General features: G+C 42.0%; 1 protein-coding gene across 2 annotated transcripts in view; it reads left to right on the top strand.

The window, feature by feature from the left end:
- The window catches only part of cdh8 (cadherin 8), a 166,931-nt gene extending 143,086 nt beyond the window's left edge, over positions 1-23,845 (top strand). The window contains exons 8-12 of one of the 2 annotated variants that reach the window (XM_079554696.1): positions 11,862-11,998; positions 16,442-16,563; positions 17,265-17,382; positions 22,227-22,478; positions 23,252-23,845. In XM_079554696.1, coding sequence (XP_079410822.1) covers positions 11,862-11,998; positions 16,442-16,563; positions 17,265-17,382; positions 22,227-22,478; positions 23,252-23,739 — 1,117 coding nt within the window. In that variant the 3' untranslated portion in view covers positions 23,740-23,845. Of the gene's footprint in view, positions 1-11,861; positions 11,999-16,441; positions 16,564-17,264; positions 17,383-22,226; positions 22,479-23,245 lie in introns of both variants that reach the window. The other variant, XM_079554695.1, reaches the window with a different exon arrangement.
- The last annotated feature ends 1,314 nt before the right edge of the window (positions 23,846-25,159 follow it).

Below are 25,159 nucleotides of genomic sequence, written 5' to 3'. Positions count from 1 at the left end.
CGTAAAGATCAGACAGTTACACATCAACTCGTCTAAGCTAAGGCAAGAATATTTCTCATTCTTTAAAAACGGTGGCCTATTCCTTTAAGATCTGGACTCTGTAGCAGCCAATCCGTATGTAAAAAGTCTTGGAATCTAGCATTGGAGAAGAAGTTCCTTGATGAAATAGCTAGCCTGGTTATTCGTGAGGTTCAGGCAGGGTATTTTCAGTTGTACATTGTCTCTACATTTACTTCTTGTAGTTCTTGGATCACAAACAAAGTCATTTACCAAGATAAAAAAAAAAAAAAACACGCTTCAAAGAAAGTAAACGCACCTATCCTTTGATCAAATGTTGCCATGGAAATGAGAACAGACTTTTGCGCCGCCGCATCTCATTTCGGTGACAAGGTAATATTATTTGTTCTCCATCCAAGAATTCTCTACATGAAATCCCTTTTGTCCTTTGTGTCCAAATCTGCCAAGAGACAAAGAATCAAGAAAAAAAAGACAAAATAAATACTGAGAGTGCCTGTTATTGGAAACTGGGTGTCTTGTGGTGAAAGTGGCACAGCGTTAGTGTGGATGAGCTCTTGAGTTGACCGCCGTGATTACAATCGCGCTCTGTCTCTATCTTACCGACCATCTCTCACCTCTTGCTCACACTAACCCCCACCCCCACGCCACTGCTCCACTATATCACCACCACAATGGGGGGTGTTAACATGAATAAATATACACACTACATACACGTTTTTTGATTTAACTTTATCCTATTGTAATTACTTTATCCATCATACAATTTGCAGCATCATATTTTGATTTGCCTCATTGGCAAAAAAGAACCTGTTACACTTCAAAGCGGCTTATTAACACAGACCAACCTTACAACCACAGTTTGAAATGTTCTTACAACAACGGTCTTGTTTCATGTAGCAAGTAACAAAAGGAAATCACTAATATATTTTTTTCATATGGTTACCAATGTCAAACATTGTTAACAATACAGTTGGTCACTAGTTTCATGTTAAAAAGGCACATTAATATACATATTGTCCGTGATCTCGCTACTTCCAAGTTGTCATTGCAATCCTCATTATAGTATTAATTTGTGTACAGTTTTCCTTCCTATATATATCTCCTTCCTATATATATCCAATGTATTATGGAGGCCCTACATAGTGTAGTGCGTTAAAAGCCAGAGTGTAGCGGGCCAGATGAATAGGGCAGTAGCTCCCCATCAACAAACCCCCACCCAGCTGCCCTAGCTAGCGGAGTTTGTAGATGATGCTCCTATGCTGATTTTTTTTGTGTTTTTTTTTTTTTTTTTGTAGTGGAACAAAAAATGTCATGAACTTGCAGGCTAGTGTAAAACTGAAATATGACCCTGCAAGTTGTGCTTATAAACAGGCTTTTGAACTCCTCCCTGTGAGGAATCGGGCCGCTACAAATATGTTAGGAAAGCTATCTCTTTGTAATAAAAAAAGCAAACAAAACAGGCCTTTAATTAACATGTGTCTAGAATCTCTGTCAAATATGACACATATTTCATGTTATTGATTGGGACAATTTAGTTGTTTTGAGATCCTTGTGGTCCCTTTGCAAAACATACATTAATGACAAATCCAGAAAGGATCTTTATAATACTAAGCTAGAAACAAAAAAGAGTACAGTTTCTATCATAACATCGCCAATCTAATATTTAGAAGTAGAAATCTGCAAAAACAACCTTGAACTACAAAGCAAGCATTTGGACATATCTCTATCTGATTCCTGCCATTCAACTTGGGGCCCCCTCGGCTGTCTGCGTAGACTCTGCCAATAGCGAGAATCGGCCCTGGCTGCCATGTCCTTTTAGCGCTGAGGACACAAACAAGCCCTCAGCTGTACTTAATGCATCCAACCAACAAGTATTTTCAGGTGCACTCCGTGAAAATGTCTCCCCCGCGCACTCCACTCTCCTCTCTCCCCCTCTCTGCGCCATGTACTCTGTGGTTTTCTACCTGACTGACCACAAATAAAAAGCAATGTGACATCTGGCAGTCACCATAAGGTGCACTGGTATGAACTGAAATGGCGAGGTGCATTTTAGTTTAATAATAGAAAATGGCAGTGGGAGAGCACACTGTATACAGCGCGGTGATTACGGCAATTGCGGTTTCCAGCGTCAGCGCCGGGAAACTTGATTATTATTTTTTCAACCGTCTGCTGATGTAAACAACCTTGGTGAGAACGTAAGCTTTGTAGAATAAATCAAAAATGTTATTATGTATAGATATATACTTTTTGTTGTTAGTTTGTAAAAAGCAAAGTTATGTGAGCTGCTGATTGTACATAGTGGTCTCATTTGGGCCAGTCAGTGGCCAGGAACAAGGCCCTTTTTATTGTTGGAAAAACAATCCATTTATAACTTACATGCATCAAATTGGATCCAAAACAGACTGGCCCATTATTTGCCACACCCAAATTCCCCACCTGTATGGAAACACTGTGGGGACAAACCCTCCTCCTTGTTGTGAGTCATTGGCATTGGTAATTCATGTGCACACTTCCACCTACGTTTCTGGAGTGTGTGTCATCAGGCTTTGAAATGTAACAAAACATGCCGCCAATAATAAAAAAATAAATAAAATATTTTGGAGTGGAATGGAAGTTTGTATATTTCAAATTTATTGGAGAAAAAGACATAAGGCCTGAGAGAGAGAGAGAAAAAAGAACACTTCTCAAGTAAAGTACAAACTGCTGATGAATGGCAGATTCACTCTACAACATTCTTGGAGCAGCGAACCTTACTCACACACACATACTCTATGTTCCTCTGAAACACTCGCCAGCAGAAAAAGCTATATTACTCATATACTGTGATCCTCCCTGTGGACTAAGTGACCTAATAACAAACAGTAATGTCACACACCCTTTTCTCTCCCTGGAAAACAATAGAACATCGGAAAAAATACGGGCGTACTTTTCACCTCTGCTACTTCTGTGCACACGATTTCCATTCAGCCAGATGCTCCCATTCACACATAGATAACACTCAGCAGATACAGCATACAAAAAAAGAAGAAAAAAAAAATAGGGGGAAAAACAAAACACAAACACATACAGTGGTATGCTATAGGCAGCGCTGCTTACTCTTAAGGCCACACTGACAAATCAGCAAAGTCACAGTTCTCCCCTGGGTGCACAGAAAATGTTTAGCCCAATAACTTCCAACTGCAAGAACACTGTGCTGTGCTAAATGCATCGAATCGAAACTAAGCACTTTGTAAACAATAAGCAATTCTGTGGTGCAATTGGGAGGGAATGTGGGGATGCTGGGAAACACTTTTTGCAAGTAAGCTCCGCAAACTGTAAGCGTTCGAAGTGTGAATGTTAAAAATCGTAATGGGACTGTACACCGACTGAGTGTCTTTCTTGCATGTGATTTTGTAATGGCTGTAATTTCAGGTCAAATTGCCTAAAAGCAAGCCTTGACAAAAGCGAGCAGCTACTGTATTTTTTTTTTTTTTTAGAAATCCTTTTTAACTGCTTCTTTTCAGTCCCACTGCCTTTGACACACAACAGAAAAGTCATTCATGAATATTATATTAAGCTTTAAAAAAAAAAAAAAGTTAAATTGTACTTCATAACATTCCGTGTAAGTGTTATCATTTTGCAGTTAAAATTTTATTCCTGCAATATTGTGTGGTTAAGTGCTGGTAAAATAATGATTTTTATAATAGCAGCTAGTCTACATTAACAAGACAGCATTGCTCCCTGAAACATGTAAGGAATGTTTATAAACTTTTCCATGTAAAGAATTAGGATGCTAAAAATGTGTTAGGGTTAGGGTTAAAAAGGAACTGTATCCTGCCTTTAATATCAATGGTTGGCGTTTTTTATTGCCAGACACACATGTTAAAATGAATAAGAAAATATTTTGTGCCTTAGTATTATCCAGCTTTAAGACCAAAGGGCTCGAGGCATAAACCAATGGTCGTCATGCACCACTGATATTAATAAGCTCTAAAATTGCTCTATGGCAGAAAAAAACAAAAAAAACATGCAGCCTGAAGTGGTTAGATGTTCTCCAGACTTGCAAAATCTCACACAGGTATTCATGTCGTCCTTGAATGACCCATGCATTCCTTTCAAAAAGCATGGATAATATTAGTAATAGTATTGTGTTCATAATGTGCAAAATGTCCTTTACCATTTTGTATTATGTACTGTTACGGGCTGAACATGACTCATTCCTCACAAAATCCACCCCCAACCTCTGTATTACTTAGTTCACTGTATTTTTTTTCCCTCCTTTTGCTTTATATTTTATAACACATATCAGCATCCATGTATGGCTGATCATTGGAACCATGTTTGGTGTCACTGTCATGTTTGTTTAGGTGTAGTAGATTTCCAGATGTAGCAACGTTGTTTTACTTTATGTAAAAACCTGGAAAGATAAATCGCCAAGCATTGTCGTAAGGAAAACTCATCAACAGCATTTCTTAGGGCATGTTTGCATTAGCTGGTCGGCCAGACTCAGTCCACTTGGTTTATCCGTATCATTCATGAGCAGGCCCACCTTAATGTACCCATAGGCCCCGGGGCTTAAACAGAATTGTAGCCCCCCCCCCCCCCCCCCCCCACCCCCCCGATGTTTTTTAAAAAAAGTCGATGTTAATACCATTGATAGTTTCTCTTATTGATACGGTTCTTTATTTTCGCGGTTCTTTATATTTCTCGTTTCGCTTATCAATTCATTAAAAAATAGGCTATAAATTATAATATGGAAAGAAATTACTTATTTTGACTTAAACTTCAAAGCATTTTCATAAAGCTAATGTAGAATGGTTATTAAATTAATGGGATTTAAAGCTATTTCAGAGGGGCAGACACTCTATTTATATGAACGAGAGTCGAAGGATATTCTCAGCCCTTCAGCGTCGAAGTTTCTAAATGATACCAGCGAGCGCAAAAGCACATGTTTCAGCATGTGCGCTTTGTTTTGGTTCTTAATAACGTAGCAGCTGCACGTATAAGCGTATATAAAGAGGACACATTCAGACGGGCTCATTACTACGTGTAGCGCGGATCCTAAAACAGCGCAGACGTTTGGAATGGTGCGAGGTTTATCGCATAAAGAGGCTGCGGCGCAAAGCGGCATCAATAAAAGGCATCGTTAATGAAGGAGTCACACAGTTCTGATGGATTGCTCATCAGAACCAGTTCTCCTCCTACTCGGTGCTGCTCCAGTGGGACAAAAGAGCCACTACAAGGAGGCCGAAGAGCCGCTCCTGAGCCGCGGGTTGCCGACCCCCGTGACAGGCCCTTGAATACGTTAGGCCCCAGGGCTCCAGCCCCTGCTAGCCCATTGGTTAAGGCAGCTCTATTCATGAGTCTGTATGACGTTCACAGGGCGCGCTACCATCACTAGCCAGAAGAAGGCATTATGTCAATTTTGGATGTAAGTGCGGAAGCGGACACGCCCTTGTTCAATGCACAATGTTTTTTTTATGTCTCTTATGCCATATAAAAAGTGCATCAAGTGTCTCGAATGTGTTCACGGCCTTGCTTTAGTTGTCTAAAGAAGAGTACAGTGAGCACCAGACAATGGAAACTCTTTATGAAAGAGGGTATATAACATCTAGAACCCTTGATTTGTCCTGGCAGTACACTAAACACAGCACTTTGCTTTCATGGCAAAACACAAGTATGCAGACCTCGCTATGCTTTTTAAATGGATCTAACCTTGCATGGCTCGGTCTCTTTGTCATTAGCCCCGGAGAACTAGCTTTCGAGCATATCGGAAGACAGAAAATAAAATTCCTGCCAGAAGTAATAGCTTCAAGTGCTAAGTAGAACGATGATTACCACCTACAGACTGTCTAACGCAGAATGTCAGGGCCACAGCGCGTGATTGACAGCTGATCTAAGAAACGCGTTGAGAAGCCGAGACGAGATGCACAGTGGAGCAGTAAGTGAGCAGAAAACAATGCCAATGCTGCTGATTGCGCTTCCATATAGTCGTGTTCTGATGCCGCTGTCAAACTCCTGCATTTTGATTAGCTAATTGCCAAAGATTACTCCTGATTATGTCTGTCTGCGTTATGTGGATTGCGGTGAGCATTTTTGGCAGCACTAAAGTCATGCGTTCTACTGACAAACTGGGGACAGACCAGTCTATACATTACCATCTGTGGACAGAGTTAACCATGAAGAGTTTGGGCGGCACGGTAGCGCAGCGGTTAGCGCTCGTGCTTCACAGCCAGAAGGTTCAGGTTTGATTCCCACCTGGACGGGGACTTTCTGTGTGGAGTTTGCCTGTTCTCCCCGTGTCTGCGTAGGTTTCCTCCGGGTACTCCAGTTTCCCGTACCACTAAAAATATCTACAATAAGCCAGGATGAATGAGAGATTGTTTGAGAGTGTGCATGAGGGGTGACAGACGGAAATTAGCCCAAGGCAACAATCCGGTGTGGCTTGTTCATTAACATGCACTGTCCCCACCAAATAAAGCAATACACTGAGAGTTGGTGTTAACCTCAGAAGCTAAACGTACAGTTGGTCCATTGGGTTCATAAAATATCACATAAATAAATCTCGGGTCAATGTTGGGCATATCTGTCACAAAATTATATTACTCAAAGACATCTCATAGTAAACTCATGATAGTGTTCACGTCTGCATTTTTCCAATTGGAAAAACGTTTTCCGCAGTTCCCAAGGCCTAATGAAGCCTAGGCGTTAACCTGGTAGACTAATTTCAGCATCACCTACCTCCAGCCAAGTATCGCTTTTGAGATGGCCACACCTCCAACTCAGCCCATCAACGCAAGAGCCGCACCTTCGTAGCAGCCAATCATCGCCCTCGGTCCCGCTTTTAAGCCCCAGCAGTCAGGGTTCGTTCGCTTCCCAGCTGCGCTGCGACCCACCTCCACCCCATCTCCACCTCTTCCGTCCACGGCTTCTACCTGCTGCATCTTCACCGGTCTTTCATACCACGAACCAGTGTCCAGGCTCTGGGGAAGACATCCCTAACTCCAAGATGTTCATCCATACTGACTTTCATACATCGATGTCTGCCGTCGGGGTCTGATCGCCAATATACATGTCAATAAATCTTCCTAATCGCTGCTTTTGTCTGTTTGAGTCCATCCAGGTTATATGTATAAACTTTTGTATAGATGTACAGTACCGGTCAAAAGTTCGGAGACACTTTTTACGTATCAGCTTTTCTTCATTTTCAACACTATTTATAATGTACAACTCATTGAAGGCAATAAACTGAAATGACTCAATATGTTTTATATTTTAAAGTCTTCAACATTGCCATCTCTTGATTCCTGGCATTTTATCAATGAGCTTCATAAGGTCGTCACCTGAAGCGGTTTTCAACAGTCCTGTGAAGTGAAAAACATTTCTGAGAACTACATTGTGAAACCCATTGAGAAATGTCAATGTCAAAAGTGTGGACAGCGGGTATCAAAGCAAAGAATTTACTTCAACTTATTTTTGTGTAAAACATACTGTAATTCTATATGTCTTCCGTGACAATCTGCAATGGTAATAGTCTTGAAATAAAAGAAAAACCAACGAAGACTTGCACCACATACTGAGCAATCCGCACACCCCAGATTTTTTTAAACTTTTCCCTTTTTTTATTTTATTATTTGCTTTTAATTCTTGGCACATCAGGTTGTCAACTTGAGTGACAGGTGGCAGAACATTTTCAGGCTCAGTCTCCCTTGTTCTTTTCCACGTGAGGCTGTCAGGGATCCTCCGTCTGCAGCAGAGAGGGGCTGCTCCCAGGTGGTTTGCTGCTGTCTGCCTGTCTCGAAAGTGCTCCACGTCTGCATAGACCGAGAGCAGGGAGAATGGGGGGGAGAAGGAGGGGTGCATTTGAGGGTGGAGTTAGCTCGGGGAGGGGGAAGTCCTAGAGGATTTTCCACCATTTCATCTCCAAAATGGAAATGTCACGGCTCGATACGTCTCCCCAACAATTGGAATCTGGGCCAGACGTTTATTTATTTCATTCTGTGCTGTTCTCATGAGCAACACCCTTCTTTAGAGAAAATGTTGTCGTGACATTGTCTTGGGGTTTGAGGTTCGGAACGTTTGTTGTCCTTTGGATTTTTCTATCTTTCTTACTGTGTTCATTTGCGTCACTGTTTGTTAGTTTACGTACAGTATAACTACAGATGCATCAGAATTGCCTAAACTGCCTAATGAATTCATAAAACATAGCATTGTTTTATTAGCATTGTATTCAATATTGTTGTATTACGTTAATCACTAATAGCATGATTATAGGATGGAAATACTATGGTCACCAGAGATAATAAAGAGCACTGCATTTGTAGCCCTGTTGTCAAGAAAAATACTAACTATGCTTCCTGATAATGGTGTTATGATTCATGAAATTATCAAGAATAAACAGGACATTACTATGTTTACTATGATTACTATGTTTGCTTTTTTATAGCACAGTGGTGCAGCGGCAGCACTCTTATCCCACAGCAGGGAGGTCCCAGTTCCACTGTCTGCCCCTAACCATTGTCCCTTACTAAACACAAGTATAATGAGGTTAGAATGAATTTGTGTTTTTGAGAGTGTGAGTGCAGTGCAGTACAAATAATAGTAATTATAAAAATAAATGTACCCTTTTTTCTGACTCTATGCAATATCCTGCGATATTAATAGCAAGTACATCAATATATGCCCGAAGCTTGCCTTTGAATACTGTATGTTTTTAATATTGGGTGTGTAAATACACTACTGCTAATAATGCGCCTCTGCACACCTATGTAGGTATTCCATTAAAAATCACCCGTTTCCAGGAAGAATAGGCATTCACAACAACAACAATAAATCAGTGTTATTCTTTCAAAAATAAGAGCCTTTTAAGTGACCCCAAAGCAGTAGTGTACAGCACAGAAAGTTTGAGATGCATCAAAAAGATCAAAAGACATTTACTTGTGAGACCAAATACGACATTCATTGCACCAAAGCTTCATTCAATTCTGTTCCCTTTCCCCATTTCTCCCCCCTTCCTCTGCATCCCGCCTTTCTTTGCTACTTTGCCTCATTTAAATATCAGTGGGCTCTTGCCAACAGGTCTGCGCTGATAGGACAGAGCGTTTCCAGTGAGACGTTATGAGACCTCGAATTGAAAAGAAAAGAGAAAAAAGTAAAGGGTGGGGAGACGAAGCAAGCGGTGCGGCGTCTGGCGGACAAGGATGTGTCTGGATGAGAGTCTGCAAAAAAAGAAAAAATTGGATAGGGGGATTGGATTAGGAATAGCTTTAGACCCAGCTGGATTGAAAGAAGAAAATGCAGCATAAAGGCAGATAGTTGTCAGGCAGGAAGCGAAGACCGGAATAGGGGCAGTTTTCTCCTTGAGCTAAACATCCCACGAAGCAACGCGTCAAAATAATTGTGTTCCACTTTTTGGGGGGTTGTAGGATGCTGGTGACAGATACATTTAATGGCAATTGAAGTGAAACCAAAGATGACCCACACTGACAGCCTCTTTTTGAGGCCGTTTTGTGTGGGCTTGTCCCGAGACTTGGCACGGAGCATCTTGCAACATGAAAGAGTGATTTCACAGCTTCAAGTGGCATCGGAGAAAAAAAAAAAAACGCTCCTTTATGTCTATTCCAATTTCGGATCTGCGGGTGTCCTTTCTGCGGTTTCAAGTTTTGCCACTGTATTTTTTTTTTCCTTAAGATTTTTGGTAGAAAGTTGAGCAAATGCCTTCTTTTGATATTCAACTGAATGAGTTTAAAGGAAGCTGTTTTCTTACCAAGGTCATCTTACAATCCATGAGAGGCAGTAGGGTGACGGAATGAAGAAAGTTTCATTCTTGTCTAACATGGCGGATTGATCATTCCAAGTATGTTATTTATATTCACATAGACAATTTTACACAGTTCAGGTTATACATGTTTATTACTCCTCAAAACTAAACTAAACTAAACTAATAATGGCTTGGAAATACCATACTGTGGTCTGCATGAAAGAAAAAGAAAAAAAAGTTAGATTTCCCCTCCTCATGTCCATGGATAAGTTGAATCTCCCCTATGCCTGTACTTGTTGATAATGTTAGCATGTGTAGCATGAAGCTAACGTAGCTTCCTAGTTAGCATTGTCAATTTTTTAAGTATTTATGGGCTGTTGAATCACTTTGGTCCTCTCCATGTCTCTATCTTTATGTAGTAGAACATATATTCATAATTCAGCATTTGTTAAAGCAGTACTAAGTAACTTGTTTACCTTAATAAATCCTTTTCGTCCCTCTGGGGGTAATACAAGTGCTAGCGGGATTTTTGGGGGGTATTGCATCTCCCCCTGCTGTCTCTGGCCAGAAAACCACAATTGCAATTTCGCTGCCTACGGGTCCGAGGCCCCAATACACACTAATGGAATCACGAAGAAGAAGCTAACAGGCTAACGGGCAAAGCTAGCTGTGGACTAGCGCCACTTAAACAGTTACAGTCAAATTTGAGTGAAAAAAAATATTTACATTGTGTAATTGGATGTACAATATCCCTGTCTCCCATTGTCTTTTCTATCAGTGTAGTATTTACTCTCACAGACAATTAATGAGTAAAAAAACGCAACAATCTACGACACCTGCAGTGGCGCTTATAGCCTCTAGGGGCATGAGTTACTTAGTACTGCTTTAAACCAATTGTGCAGAAATTTGAGATTGTTTTTCTCTCTTCTGTGTTTCCCCCCTCTGGCTACTCTGAACATGACCATATGTGGGTCATTCCAAAGATGCCGCCTCTATCTATCAAAAATATCGCCAATCTTCAAGACAGTTATTGACTAATGCCCTTTTTTCCTCAATCACACCACCACGCTCTTCTACGTCTTTACTTTACACAAACGCCATTCTTTTGCTGAATGGCTAAATCCCGCTATTACCATAGTCTTCAGGTTAACACGGCAGAAAACACAAGGTTACACACACGCCGGCCATTCATGTTAGCCTCATCTATTAGCCCCTCCGCCTCTGTTGTTGTAGCCTGTTGTCCTAACTCATTAATGCAAACCCAGTGGGAGCCATTGAGTGTTGACAGATCCAAACGGGGTTAACAGCGGCCCATCCCTTACCTTGACATCCCCATACTAATGTTGTTTTAGCACGGGGGAAGTGTCACTGTGGTCAGAACAGCCTTTTTTCCCCCCACAACTTATTACACTTTAATGCCCCCTGCTGCTCAGGTGAGGCTCCTAATTATTCCTCGGGCAGTCTTAAATGTGCATTAATCTAAAGCTCTCTCTTGATAAATAGCGCTCCGGTAAACAAAATAGCTAACGGCTTGTTGGGTAGACAAGTAGAAGTGTGCGGTGTTGACATTTACGCACAGTGGGGAGGTGTAATGTCCCTTCGCGGAATCATTAACAATGCTTTGAGTGTGTTGAAGTTCCGGCGAAAGATAAAACGGCTTTTCGCGAATAGAGTCACTCGCTTGGTTTTGTTTGCCGTTGTTCTGAGCAAAAACTGCATCCTCGACTGGACTGGGTGGATTGAGCGCAGTCAGTGAGCTCAATATTTGAAAATCTCTATAACGACGAACAATTGACTGGCGACTGAGAGCGTACAAGAAACAACCAACCATATTGTGACTGCAGGGGATGATATTTTGTCCAAGTGCCTGACTGAGGGGCCGGTGTTTAAAAAGTTTGATCAGATAAAGAAGTCCTAAGAAGAGAGGGGAAATGGCCTCTTCTCAACAACCCAGTCCAATTGTAAAAATCTCTAATTTGATGGAACACTCCTGGATAACTGAAAGCTTTACCCAATGAAAACTGCAGATTTCAGGAAGTAACTACTGTTAGACTAATAAATCTATGTAACAAATGTTGAAAAAAGTCATTCTGTTTTGTTGCAGGTACTTCATTGACCGGCACACAGACCTGGAGCGGCAGTTCAACATCAACGTGGACGACGGCAAGATCACTCTGGCCAAACCCCTGGACCGTGAGACCGACATGTGGCACAACATCACAGTAACTGCCACAGAAGTCAGTAAGTAACCACTCCTGCCCCCTGCTGTGCCCACCACAGACTATAAGCTTCCGTATGTCGAATAGCGCGCCATCATCTTGCCGTCCCTCCTTGTTCTGTGATTGGTCCCCATATCCAAGCGAGGATTTCGGCCATGGCACCCAGGCTGCTGTGAAGTTCGATCTATGGGATCTATGCAAAATCATGTCACATCCCCATCAAACTCAAAAGCATATCCGTGTGTTTCGGTTGTCCTGCATCTTCAATCCGTCCAACGCTCAAAACACCAGCCCATGCGCCAATATGCATCACACAGAGAGAAATCAATGAAAAACTTGTTTGTTTGATCGCCCTTGCGCAGATTTGCATTCCTATTCCCAAAGCTGCTCTTACGTAGACTAAATATCAAGTTATATTTAGTCTGGGGACCACCAATTCATTTTCTCGTAGGTGAGGTGTGGTTTACGTTACGAATATCTATCATGCGTCTGCACGTAGCCATAGCCAATCGTATCAATTGTATCTGATGACGTATGACGTACCAGAGTTAAACCAAGGGCATAACGTTTGATAAAATATTGGGGGGGTCGAGAGGCAATCCCATTCAGGGGGTCTACAGTAAGTAGTTACATTACTGAGGTTTGAATATCCCCCTCATGGGCGTAAAACATCCACCCCCACATTTTACGCCCATGAGCTAAACTATTACTAGAACACGGTCTAAAGCTTGATCGAAAGATGGCATCACGTCCATCCATAAATCAACTTTTATCTATTGACGAATAGTCGAATAGCCATCATCTTGCCGTCCCTCCATGTTCTGTGATTGGTCCCCAAATCCATGTGACGGCCCATGGTCCCCAGGCTGCTGTGAAGTTCGAAATGATTCAGGCGCACACAGCAGCACGGGTATTCCCAGGCTAGTTCTTATGATCACTGAGGGAAACTACACTTGTATAACTAGGGGTATTTTCTTGACACATTATAAGTCACACCATTAAAAAAAATACCATTGCAAAGGTGTGTAAAGTAGTTGTAAAATCCTTGTGGGAAAAAAGCATACCATAAAACCTATTAAAAACTCCACTGTGACTTTGTGATTTAGCTTTTACTATCCCTTTGTCGGCAAATCATTTTTAAACACCGCAATAAGGCACGCTCCACAACCAAGTCACCGGAGCCACTGACCTGCGACGCGCTGCTTTGTGTTGGCCCGCCGTTGTGCACTCTCTGAATTGGGAGACTATACGGCGCAAACAATTAGCATTCGGATCCACTGAGGCATTAAGCGCGTTAATTTGCCTGAGTTTTGATTGAATTAAACAGCCCGCGAGTCAATTTGTGAAAGAGCACGAACATTAAGACATATCAAATAAACAGTTTTAAAGACATCGGCGGAGTGGATTGCTCCTGTGCCAGCATCCATTACAGATTAAAGAACATCTGCGAAGCGCAAAACCCACTGACTAGGTTGAAAAATTCTTGCCGGCAGAGCTACACAAAAACAGCTCCAGCCCATACGTAAAAAGGCACCATTTGCATACAGATCGTTTCAGGGGGGCTGTATGTCGTGATAAAGCTTAATGTACCCCTTAAAGCTATTGAAAAAGAAATTTTACGCAGCTTGTAACTTTCCTCCCTCTCTCCTCGCTTACACGCCTCATCTTTCTGTCTGTCCTTTTATGTCCGTAATCAAAGCAAACACATTAATTGTCGGGGAAAACATTGACAGAATGTTTTGCCCGTACTACCCCAGACATATCTAGCCGCCGCCGCCGCCGTCATAGCAGACTGGTTAGGGGTGGAATTGAATGTGTCTCATTTGATAAGCCATGTGCGCGTCTAAGGCCGTGTATATTTTAAGCGTGTTTTCATGCCTGCTGGCAAAGTAACTGTGGTTGGAGATAGTGGCAACACCTAATAGGAATTTGCCAAAGTAAATATGGCAGTTTTCTTCACGGATTCGTTTTTTTTTTCTTATCCTTTTTTTTTTTTTAACGGCGTGAAAAGGAAAAGATGTAGCTCACAGTTTTGGTGCCATTTGCCACCCAAAATGGAGGCGTGTTGCTTTTTTTTTTCTTTTTCCCCCCATCGCACCGGTTGACATCTGACTAATCAGATTCCGTTCCCTGTCTACTGCCATGGGGGAAAGCCACTCTCAGAACACAAGGCCCAGTCACTCTCTTTTTCACCCTTTCCCCGCGTGTCCTAATCCATCCATCACTGTCTTTCACTCTGTCAATTTCTCCTCTCCTCTCTGCTTTCCCCCTTCTTCAACCTGTCTCCGGCACCAGCTGCTGGCCCTTTGTCCCTACAGGGCACGTTCTTATCAGCCGCATGTGTTCAAAAAAAAAAACTGGCGCTTAAGAGGAGGGATCGCAGACGTATTGGCACAAATACGCAGTGGCAGGCAATTCGCGTCAGTTCAATGCAATGTCAAACGGTTAAGAAGCGTCGGAGAAGTTCCTGGGTGTTCAATCGGAGTGTTAAAAAGTATGCAGAGTCCTTGACATTGGACAATAATGACACTGAGCGTGGCACGCACACTTAGAATTGTAAATTATCCCACTCTTTACAGTGATTAGCAATTGATTCTGTGGTTCAATTATACGGGTGAGTAATTTGAAATGACCTGTTTATGCTTGTTATTTAAATGAAGAGAGAGTTCGGAAACTCAGCTCACCCACCTCCGCGTGACGGCATTACAGTACAAGATGATAATTAACACAAATTGTTAGACTGATCCAGCTTTTTGCTACCGATTCCGATATTGGAGTTTGAGTATCTGCTGATATCCGATATTTACCGATACCAAGAGACTTTGTTAAAAGTGGGTTTCTCTGAGTGAAAAATGTAATGGACTTTTCTCCATAGTAAGATCAATAAAGTTGTTTTGTTGTCATGTTCCAGGTCAGTTATCAATTATATCTAGTGATAAACTCTTGGATAAACATTAAACAAGGATGACAGTTCGAAACTAAACATCCTTGGGTATATGACAGGCTTTAGGTTGCATTAATATAAACAACTCACATTTAGTGAGTCATTGCAAATATGCTAGATCAGTTATTTCTTAAACTAAAATACAAACTCTTGGCTTCAGCAGTGGTTATTTTATTAGATATTTCTATCATAGTTTCTGACCCAGCCTTAATAAGTTTTCGTTCGCATTAGCATGCACTCGCTAGCTTTAGCATGCTATTGCTAACAGCTAACCAATTTTGCGCAGGGATCAAAAATACATTTGGAGAGGTTAAAACTAACGCCGAGATTGAATTCTCCAGGTTCTTCGCTTTACAATGAAATACAGCATGTTCATATTCGGCATATTCACTTGTGTTTTTGAGGCATTGAGAGCCAAAACGGATATCGGTTCAGTATTGGATATTTGCAGCCAATACCCGATACCGTATTTTTCCAAGTATTGGTTCCGATATCCCTACAAATGATCAAAACAGCAAATTATCTATTTTCCTTAGAGTCGTATTCTCCCAAGAGTCCATAACAGGGTATCCAGGAAACTTCAGAGTTGGTTGGTCAGACGCGCATGGGGAAGTGAAACTGCTGCTGTTTAAGATCGCTTTGCATTTTTTATCCAACAAATGTAAGATAATGATAAAGATGTGTTTGACATTATTACCATTAATACCTGCAAAAAGCAACATTCCCACCTTCTCTTTAACCTGTTGTACTTCTGACGATGAGGGTGAGAAAGAAACTTCTGGACATCACCAACTCGATCAACCCAGTCCGTTCAGCGATGTCCCAAAGCCAACGCGAACAGACATCAGACGCCCTGGTGACTGTTTCACTCATGGTCTGCTGTATTAAGCAAATAATACAGAGGATGATCATTTGAAATTAAAAACTAAAGACGCAGATCACACCAGAGCGACATACCCTCAGAGGGACATATTACTGGTTAATTGCTTTAAAAAGTTGGCATTTAAAACCACTGATTCACAAATACAAGCGCTTACTCTCGGAAGGGACTGTCAATTACCAGTGATGAATAATTCCCGTAAAGCCCACTTCTAATTGGATAGCCTTTTATTGTCTTTTTAAACTTGAGTTACCAACGCTTCATTAATATGCATGCTTTAATACTCATGTTTAAAAGATGACAGTGTACAGGGGATTTTTCAAAAGCACTTTGGATAGGCCTGTCTCCCCTGTCTGATGCCTGGAATCCTGTTTTGCATCACTGATAGAGGCTGAAATTTAGATTGATGTGGCTTATTGTGTGCCCCTCCTCGTTATCTCTGGGAATGAATAGGGGAATAAAGCAACTGAAGTCGTAGTTTTATTCTATTCAATCTAAAGTGTTCTGTTATGCATTGTTTAGGCGATGAAATAATGAAGTGAGCAGCCTCAATTGCTCGGATGCTACTGTCCCATGAATAACATTTAAATGGTGCGTGTTTTAACCATTTGTATGTCTTGCTTCTTTCACCTTTCGATCAGAAAACCACAGTCAGATCTCCAGAGCCATCGTCGCAATCCGAGTCATGGACATTAACGACAACGCGCCCGAATTCGCCACCGAATACGAAGCCTTCCTGTGCGAGAACGGCAAACCCGGACAGGTAAGGACCCCCCCTCTTACTGCCTCATTCATCAAAGTGACCATCTATCACTTTCTACCCCTACCTCTACCCCCCTTCTCCCTTTTAATGATTGGTTTCCGTGACTTATAGCCTCTTTATTTCACCGGGAAACCCACATAGGTAGCCGTGGTGCTCTGTACCCTTTTCTTCCTCGCCGCAGCCTTCCCTTGACACACATTGCGCGGGGAGAACGCAGTGCAGTCGGAATTGATCAGAGTGGCTCATAATTCAAGTCCGTCTTTTCATGTTCATCCAGATGGCAGGGCGCTTTTCCCCCAAGCCAAAAATCCTGGACAAGTACTTAGCATTTTCTCTCTTCTCATCAATCGACCTCATTCAAATCTAAGTGTGTACAAAGGGGAACTTCATTGAAATGAAAATGCCGGAAAAAACTGTCCTGCAGGGAACTGAATTCTAATTCCCAATCAATCACAAAGATGCAGCGTGATAAGGCCCTGGGTGACAGATAAACAGATAGCGCGAGGAGGCCGAAAGTGTGCCAGGCTAGACAGGAGCGCCATTGATAATAATCAACGCTCGGGAAACGGATGGGCCGTATGCAGTATTTCATCAGGAGTGTTGCAAGCAGCCAAGCAATCCACAGCGGCAAAACGAGTCATAACAATGCTTGCCTCTTCCAATGGCGTCAACTTAAACTTGTGTGTCTGTTCTCAATACAGGTGATCCAGACCCTCAGTGCGGTGGACAAAGACGATCCGATCCAAGGCCACTACTTTGACTACCGGCTTGTTCCCGAAATGCTCAACAATCCTAATTTCACCATCAAAAATAACCAAGGTAAGGAAATCCCACCGAGATGCAAACCGGCAAGAATGACTGAAGTTTTTCCAAATTTACCCAATAGCTTTCAGCTCAAATATCAAACATGGAGTCTGAAATCTGTCCTCGAAATGAACGCTTTGGGGTTTGTCCTTCTCTTTAATACCATGTTAATGTTAAAAATGTTATTTTTTAAAAGGTGCAAATTTACAAGTTACATTACCCCATAGATTATTCTAACCAAGTCCCTTTTCCTAACCCTAACCTTAAACATGACCCTGTACCTTAATCCCTAACCCTCAACATTTACAAAACTAAAATATTAACTTAAATAATAAAGCTAACTGAAAAATCTCCATATGGAGTGTCGTCCAATGAGAATTTGTGTGGCGTGGCTTATGGCCAATGGGTGAGGAACGTGCTTCTCTATGGTCCTCATGGCGGGGCGCTGACATTGCTGTAGTACCACCCCCTGGTGGCTGGGGTGACTCCAAGAGACACTTTGGAAAAAGGATTCTAATGGGACTTCAGACCTCCCTAGAACGGATAAACAGTGGAAGCCTTGATTGACAGGCTCCAGAGCCTGTCACTCAGTTGCAGGGCTTCCCGCCTTTTTGCCCTTTTAAGGATGCTTCGTAGGAGGAGACTTGAAGCTAAAGACAAACATTAAGTTGTCGCTAACAAATGTTAAATATATATTAACTTTAATTTAAGGTTTCTGTTCTTCAAATATTCTTTTATTTTCTTATGTTAAAGCCTTGACAGGAAGTAGTCTTTACCCTACACTGGCCAACAGGAAGTTATCCAAAAACATAGCCAATAGTAGGTCTAGTATCGTGATGTCTATCTGATACCAATACAAATGTGTTTTACAACAAAATGCATTGAAATTCCAGACATTTTCTAAGCCATAATCTCTCAGGCTCAAACTCAGTGAAAAAAAGTGTAAAGAAAGCTAATTCCTATCACTGAACATAGCATAATAAAAAGAGTATAGCCAAAAAAAAAATGCAAATATCAATTGGATTAAAAAAGTATTATTCATACATGCATTTATGTATGGTATTCACATGAGGATAAATACTTTCAATACATGTTCCAGTATCAAAATATCAATATTTTATTTTCAGTCCGCTCATCCCAGCACTGGATTCATTTCTAAAGCCAACATGTGGCTGCCGTGACTGAAGTAAATAACCCAATCACCACACACAACACGTTTCCATTTAAAATTCACTCAGAGAAAGAAGCGCCACCGTCCAAACCCAACCGGAGTGAGAATCCAACTGACACACAAAAGCAGCCCGTGCTGGAATGACTGAAGTTCCTCTAAATTTCTCCAATGGCGTTCCACTCCAGTTTCTAACCTGCGGCGTGCTACCCGTCTTTGACTTGACGTCTGTTGGATCAGTGTAGCTCGCAATTAGCAGATGTGAAATGGTTTGGACGTCGGCACCTTTTTGTTTTTTACTCCCCAGTGCATTTTGAGGGAAACTAAATGAATGGGATCCAAATGGGCTTTCCGTGCAAGTCTTGCAGCTCAATGTAGGGTGACGTTCCTAGAAGCTGTTCCGAGCATGGCAGATGGCACTAAATTTATTTGCTAAATACTCTGATTGGTTTTATTTGCAGTTTTTTTCTCCCCCCCTCAGACTTAATTCCACCGCACGTCTCTAGTCTCGGCTCGGTAACAGGCTCGGAACAGACTGTGATGACGCTGTATAATGTTTTGGGCTCGCGGCAATGAAACTCTTCATATGGTTCAAGCCGTCTGTTTTGGTGCACTGGCTTCGGGCTAACTTGCTGCAACTACTACTTTGACAGGAACATAAGTTTGCAAAAATCTGTGAATGTACAGGGAAAAAGACAGACTCCGAGCAAAACCGTGTGTGCACTTTTTTGTTTACTTTTATAGATGACATTTTGTTTGCGTGTCTCTTGCTTTTACCTTTTGTCTCCTGAATTTCAAAGAGAAGATCAATTGTTTTAGGTTTTTGAAAGGAAATTACGCTGTAACGACTATCTGAAGCAGTATTCATTAATCATCTAACCTGTAGCTTTGGGTAGTTAGTTTCAGACTCGAGCAGACAACATCACTTTCAATTTCAATTTCAAAGAGGTGACACGCATGAAACATTGACAGAATATGCTCTGCATTTACAAAGATGCTAATTTACAAGCTGTCATGTTGGTTTCACATTCGATCGCAAAGGGCTGTTAGGAGACACCGACGCACCCAACACTTTACGATTTATCGCCATCGACCAATTTGGACCCTTTGTCCCGGTCACACTGGTATAAACCTCAGGGGATCAATGCATGTTCTCTTTGCCCAAGCGAGTTCATAAACCAGGACTTTAATAGACGCAGGCCTGCTGTTATAGAGTAACATATTTACAGCAATGGAAACCCTTATGTATTTATTTTTTATTTTTTCAAGAGCAGTGGTGTTCCAAGATTGTGACAGGAAGTTATATTAAATAGAAAGGGGGTGGGGTTGGGGGGGAGCTGTGCAACTGTGTGAAATAAATAACAGCCTTGTGCTTGTACTTGCCCATAAATACAGAATATACTTCATGCTGGTGAATAAATGGCTTACAGTTTCTGCCACAAGTGTATGCTCCGTGCTGGCTCCTGAACCATAGTCTTTAGAGAGTAGATTTGTTAGTTCCTTAAGATGATGCAACTGATAAATCTCACATATGTTTCAGCAGTGTGAGCAAAGCCCCCATGTAGCTTATATTACTTTTTCCCCTTTTATATCCCCCCCCTCTTCACGGCACTCTGCAGTGTGTCTCACCAACACAGTTTGTGGAAAATCCACAATCTACATCTTCATAACAAACACACAGACAGTGCTACTAGGCTACAGGAGTCAATTGAAACTATGTTACTCCTAATCTCCCACAGCAAAACTAAAATCTAAACATAAATACTAGTTTGGTTTGCCTTGGAAAACACAAATGACTGAAACAAAGAACATAATAGAGTAGTGTGAATAGTGAGTTTCTTGCTAGGTTAGCCAATCTAATACCGATCAAAAATAATGTGACACTGTTGCAATTGTAAATCATAAAAGCAAGAAAACGACTTATATGGAGGATTTTTATAGTTGCTACAATTTCATTCCGTAATCACGATTGTCACATCGCCTATAAAAACAAAGAGTAAACAAGACATTTCAAGTCCACAGGGAATGGAGCATGTATAAGTGTTGCATACATTACATAAAGCACAGACACTTGAAGGGAACATTGCTTGTTGTGAGGCCCATTGCAGCCTCTTGTGGGACACTTGAGTGTGTGAGACAGAGCTGGCAGCTGCAGGAGCCTCTCCACCCCTCAGTACACAGTGCAGAGTGCAGGCTCCTGTGAGTTTGAGCATGCTGCTTTTGTTTGTGCTGATGACTTTAATTGAAAGGATTAGTCAGCGGAAAGGTTAGGGGGTTGCGCATGCTGAGGGAAAGCCTGGTTCTAATCAAGAGGAGGAAACAAAACTGAAGGCATAATGTGTAGCATTTCAGGTTATATTTTTTTTTAACTTAGGACATCAAAGATGGTCTTATATTATTTCAGTGATATTTCAGGATGAAAACTAAGATCAAAGCGCAACTTTGTTGATGGTTTATTTCCTCAGTGTTGTATCAGTAGTTGTGTGGGATTGTGTAACACCAGAAACAAATTTCCAAATTTGAAAAGTAATCTGAAGAAGGTTTAGGATGAAAGATACTGGAGTGCACTCAAAGGCATTCTAACACAATGGTGTGATTAATTTACCAGTAGTGAAAGAAGTCAGTGGTAAATGTAATGCTTTGAATGGTTTACCGGAGTCAACCACGGCTGATTTCTCTCATAACATTATATTTATTATGAATAACCCAACGATCAATACTACAATGTAAGCACACTATACCAGTGTATAACCATCATCTACTTTCCACACTTTGTCCTGGTTACGAACACTGTTGCTCATACACTACATACACTGGGGCAAGGCCATTCCCATATGCACTGTACGGTGCTGGGATCAAATTGTAATCTAATTATTGGTGTCAAACACTTGAAGCCACTGCTGACCGTGCATTCACATTCAAAACGAGTCAACAATCCAAAAGACTTCCAGCAAACAGTAAAATTTGAATGTTTACAAAGTAAATGTTTTGTCCACTGAACAATGTAACCTGCAGAAGACCAGTCTGCACTCCCGTGGCAGTGTGCACTACTTTGTGACAGAACTAATACAGGAGTCATTCCGAGCATATGTTCACATTAATTACAGATGGTGCAAAGGAATTAATTCTATCTCGACGCATTCCATCCTTTGATTAAGTTTGCTCTGTCAACACCGACACTTCCGCCACATCCGCCGGAGCAGCTCTTCTGTCTCACTCCAGCGCGGTTCGGCACGCTAAGGTCGTGTTTTCAGAAGGGTTGTACATTTTCCATACGATCAGCAGGAGTGGATTCTTCTGGGGATGCGACTGTTTGATAATATGGTATAAGCTGGCTAATGAGCAGACAGCCTCACAGACGTGCCATCAAAGAGCATATGGCACCTCTCTGCCTCACCACGCGCCATCCTCTGAGCCGCTGTCGCCCGCCGCGGTCCCCTTGCGTTTTCAAAGACGGGGCCGCAAACTCTGGGCTCACCTTCCGTCAGAATTCCCAAATTGAACTGTTGAGAAAAAAGGGTTGACATCCGACTTGTGCTGTAGCCGGAAAACCAAGAGCGCTAAAAAGGACCTGAGGCGATTGATATGAAATTTAATAATAGGACCTCAGTCAGAGCCACTGTGAATAACAACACGCTTTCTAACACCCTTTGCTAAAAAATCCTTTTTACTTTTTCTCTCTCTTTGACAGACAATTCAATCAGCGTGCTAGCCAAGCATGACACCTTCCGACGGCAAAAGCAGGAGATGTACTTCTTGCCAATCATCGTCACCGACAACGGGCACCCGGCAATGAGCAGCACCAATACGCTCACCATACGGGTCTGTGGCTGCAGCAAAGACGGGGAGGTCCAGTCCTGCAACGTGGAGGCCTACGTTCTGCCCATCGGCCTCAGCATGGGGGCTCTCATCGCCATCCTCGCCTGCATAACACTACTGCTGGGTGAGTCTAAGTGAACTCTCAAGTGTGTTTTATTGATGTTTTTGTTTCGTTCCCCAGACCAACAACAGTGAATGAAACAAGTGAGTGGCATTTTAGGTAGGGCCTGTTTAGATCTAAATTACACCAACAAATTTCCCTTTGGGGCAATATAGATTACACTTGGAAAAGTGTATGAACTGTAATAAAGCTGCAGTGCTTCTAAGATAGTAAATATAATCTAATATAAAGTAATATGTTCAATGTAAACGGCAAGGGAGCAAATAAAGAGAAAAGTAAACATCTACTTACATGAAAACATTACACTGGAATCAACGTAAACCGTATTACAGCATTATTTTAGCCATCCAGACCCACACCTTGAGTCTATACCCAAGAACTGCTGACATTCCTTTTTCCAAAGAGGCAAACTCTTAAAGTAGCAAGAATAATCGTGAAATTAGATTTTTTGTTTAAACTTTTTAAAAGCCTGTGATGTGAAGACTGTGAAGGGAACACAGGTTATCCTACGTGGAGCCATAGGTGAACCTTTTAATGTCTTTTTATGTGAAAAAGAAGACAAAAATCCCATAAAATAGCCTGACGAGTTTACCTTCATGTTCAAGGTTCCCGCTATGGAGTAAGAGTTAATATCTCTTTGAAGCATACCAGCGGTTTAACCGAACACTTGACTTTCTCGACCTGCACAAATGTTGTTCTTTTATTGACGTGGTTCGCTGTAAAAAGCTTGAGCTCGACTTTTCTCTGTCTCTCTCCCTCTTCTCTGACAGTAATAGTGGTGCTATTCGTGACCCTGAGGAGGCACAAGAACGAGCCGCTGATTATCAAGGATGACGAGGACGTGAGGGAGAACATCATCCGCTACGACGACGAAGGCGGGGGCGAGGAGGACACCGAGGCCTTCGACATCGCCACGCTCCAGAACCCGGACGGCATCAACGGCTATCTCCCGCGCAAGGACATCAAACCGGACCTCCAGTTCATGCCCAGGGCGGGGCAGCACTCCGGCCCCAACGGCGTGGACGTCGACGAGTTCATCAACGTCCGACTTCACGAAGCTGACAACGACCCGACGGCGCCCCCGTATGACTCCATCCAGATCTACGGCTACGAGGGCAGGGGGTCCATCGCCGGGTCACTAAGTTCATTGGAAACGGCGTCGTCGGACTCGGATCAGAACTATGACTATCTGAGGGAGTGGGGTCCGAGGTTCAGAAGACTTGGGGAGCTTTATTCCGTGGGGGAGAGCGATCGCGAGACCTGACGCCTGATTTCATGAGCAAAGCAGAGCAAAGAAACACTTTTCAGATGTTTTCTTTTTTTGTCCACATACTTGTGTATTGAAACGCTAAGGGGGGGTGGGGGGGGACGCCGGCTTTTAGAGACTGGATAAAAAAAATAAACTAAAAGAACAAAAAAAGGTTACCGAGTTGGGAGGCCACCTTCTTTTTGTATTCTTTAGAGTGAGGTCTAGCAATCGTCATCCACTATGTCAAGCGCATTGTAATTGTCGAACCAAACAATGTCTTTTAGTAGGAGTATGATTCTTGTGAACTTAGATTCCTTTGTGGAGTGTTCTAGCAGTATTTTGGGGTTGTTAGTCATTTGCGGTGACTGCCAGTGGCGAGAGACATCCTGGTACACGCTGGTAGTCGGAAAGGAACTGTGGATTTTGCAAGCTTCTCTGGGACATGTAAACATGACTACAAGCTGGACAACGGACGCTGCAATGGGAACCTTGCTGCAATGGGAACCTTGTGGTATGGCTTGCCAGGGCACCCGACGGCTCAAGCGGAGGCAAAATGACAATGAAAAGCAATATACTGTCTACATGATGAATGTACGATTCGAAAAAAGTCGCAAAAAGAGACAAAGCAGTATTGGCTTTAAGTGAATTTCCTATTATTTGATATGTTCTCTGGTGGCCACATTTATAAACTGTCCAAAAGCCCTCAAAAGGCTTGCTTTATACTACACTTTGTATCTACATGCTCCAGGTGTGGCTGTACAATGTTATTAGCCTATAAGAGACTGGTGTGACAACTTCAAAAAGAGAAATGTAGAAACTTTGAGGCCTTCTTTTTACAGAAGCAACATTAAATACAATTGTAATCTAATGTTTTTTTGAACAAGTGTTGACTCTTCATTACTGTACAATGAGTTTTTGTATATCCGTTCTTCAATCATTTCTTTCTTTCTGTGCTGACAATTTCGAAGTGAGTGTGCTTTAGATGCTTTTACGCGCTGCCGTTTTCTCTCGACCCTTTTGCAAACTGTTAAAAACTTCCAAACACCATATCATGTCATGCATCGCAGTTGACAATAGACTACTGTATATGTAAGCAAGCAAAAGCTCTTAGTAAACTCGATCATTTAGATGGTCTGACCAATCAGGATGTGAATTCTTTACTGTTATGACGTAGAGACCATCTAAGCACAGTGCAATAGCGGAGAGAACATTTAAGGGGATCCCCGTCAAATTCGCAGTCAATCTCGGACCATGTTGCATATTGTGCTTACATTACTGTATGATACCAGTGAAAAAGACTACTGTACATAGCGTTACTGCTAACGTCATTAGCTTTCAATGAGGTGGTAGGTTTTGTCTCTGCACGTTAGCTCTTGCACATAATGAGAATTCCAATGGCACTCCAGCTGCGTGCAGTTTGTATGGATACCAGTAT

Source organism: Gobius niger (genome assembly GCF_951799975.1).
Source record: "Gobius niger genome assembly, chromosome: 4".
Taxonomy (NCBI): domain Eukaryota; kingdom Metazoa; phylum Chordata; class Actinopteri; order Gobiiformes; family Gobiidae; genus Gobius; species Gobius niger.
Note: the sequence above shows the minus strand (reverse complement) of the source record. Positions and strands in the feature narration are given on the sequence as shown.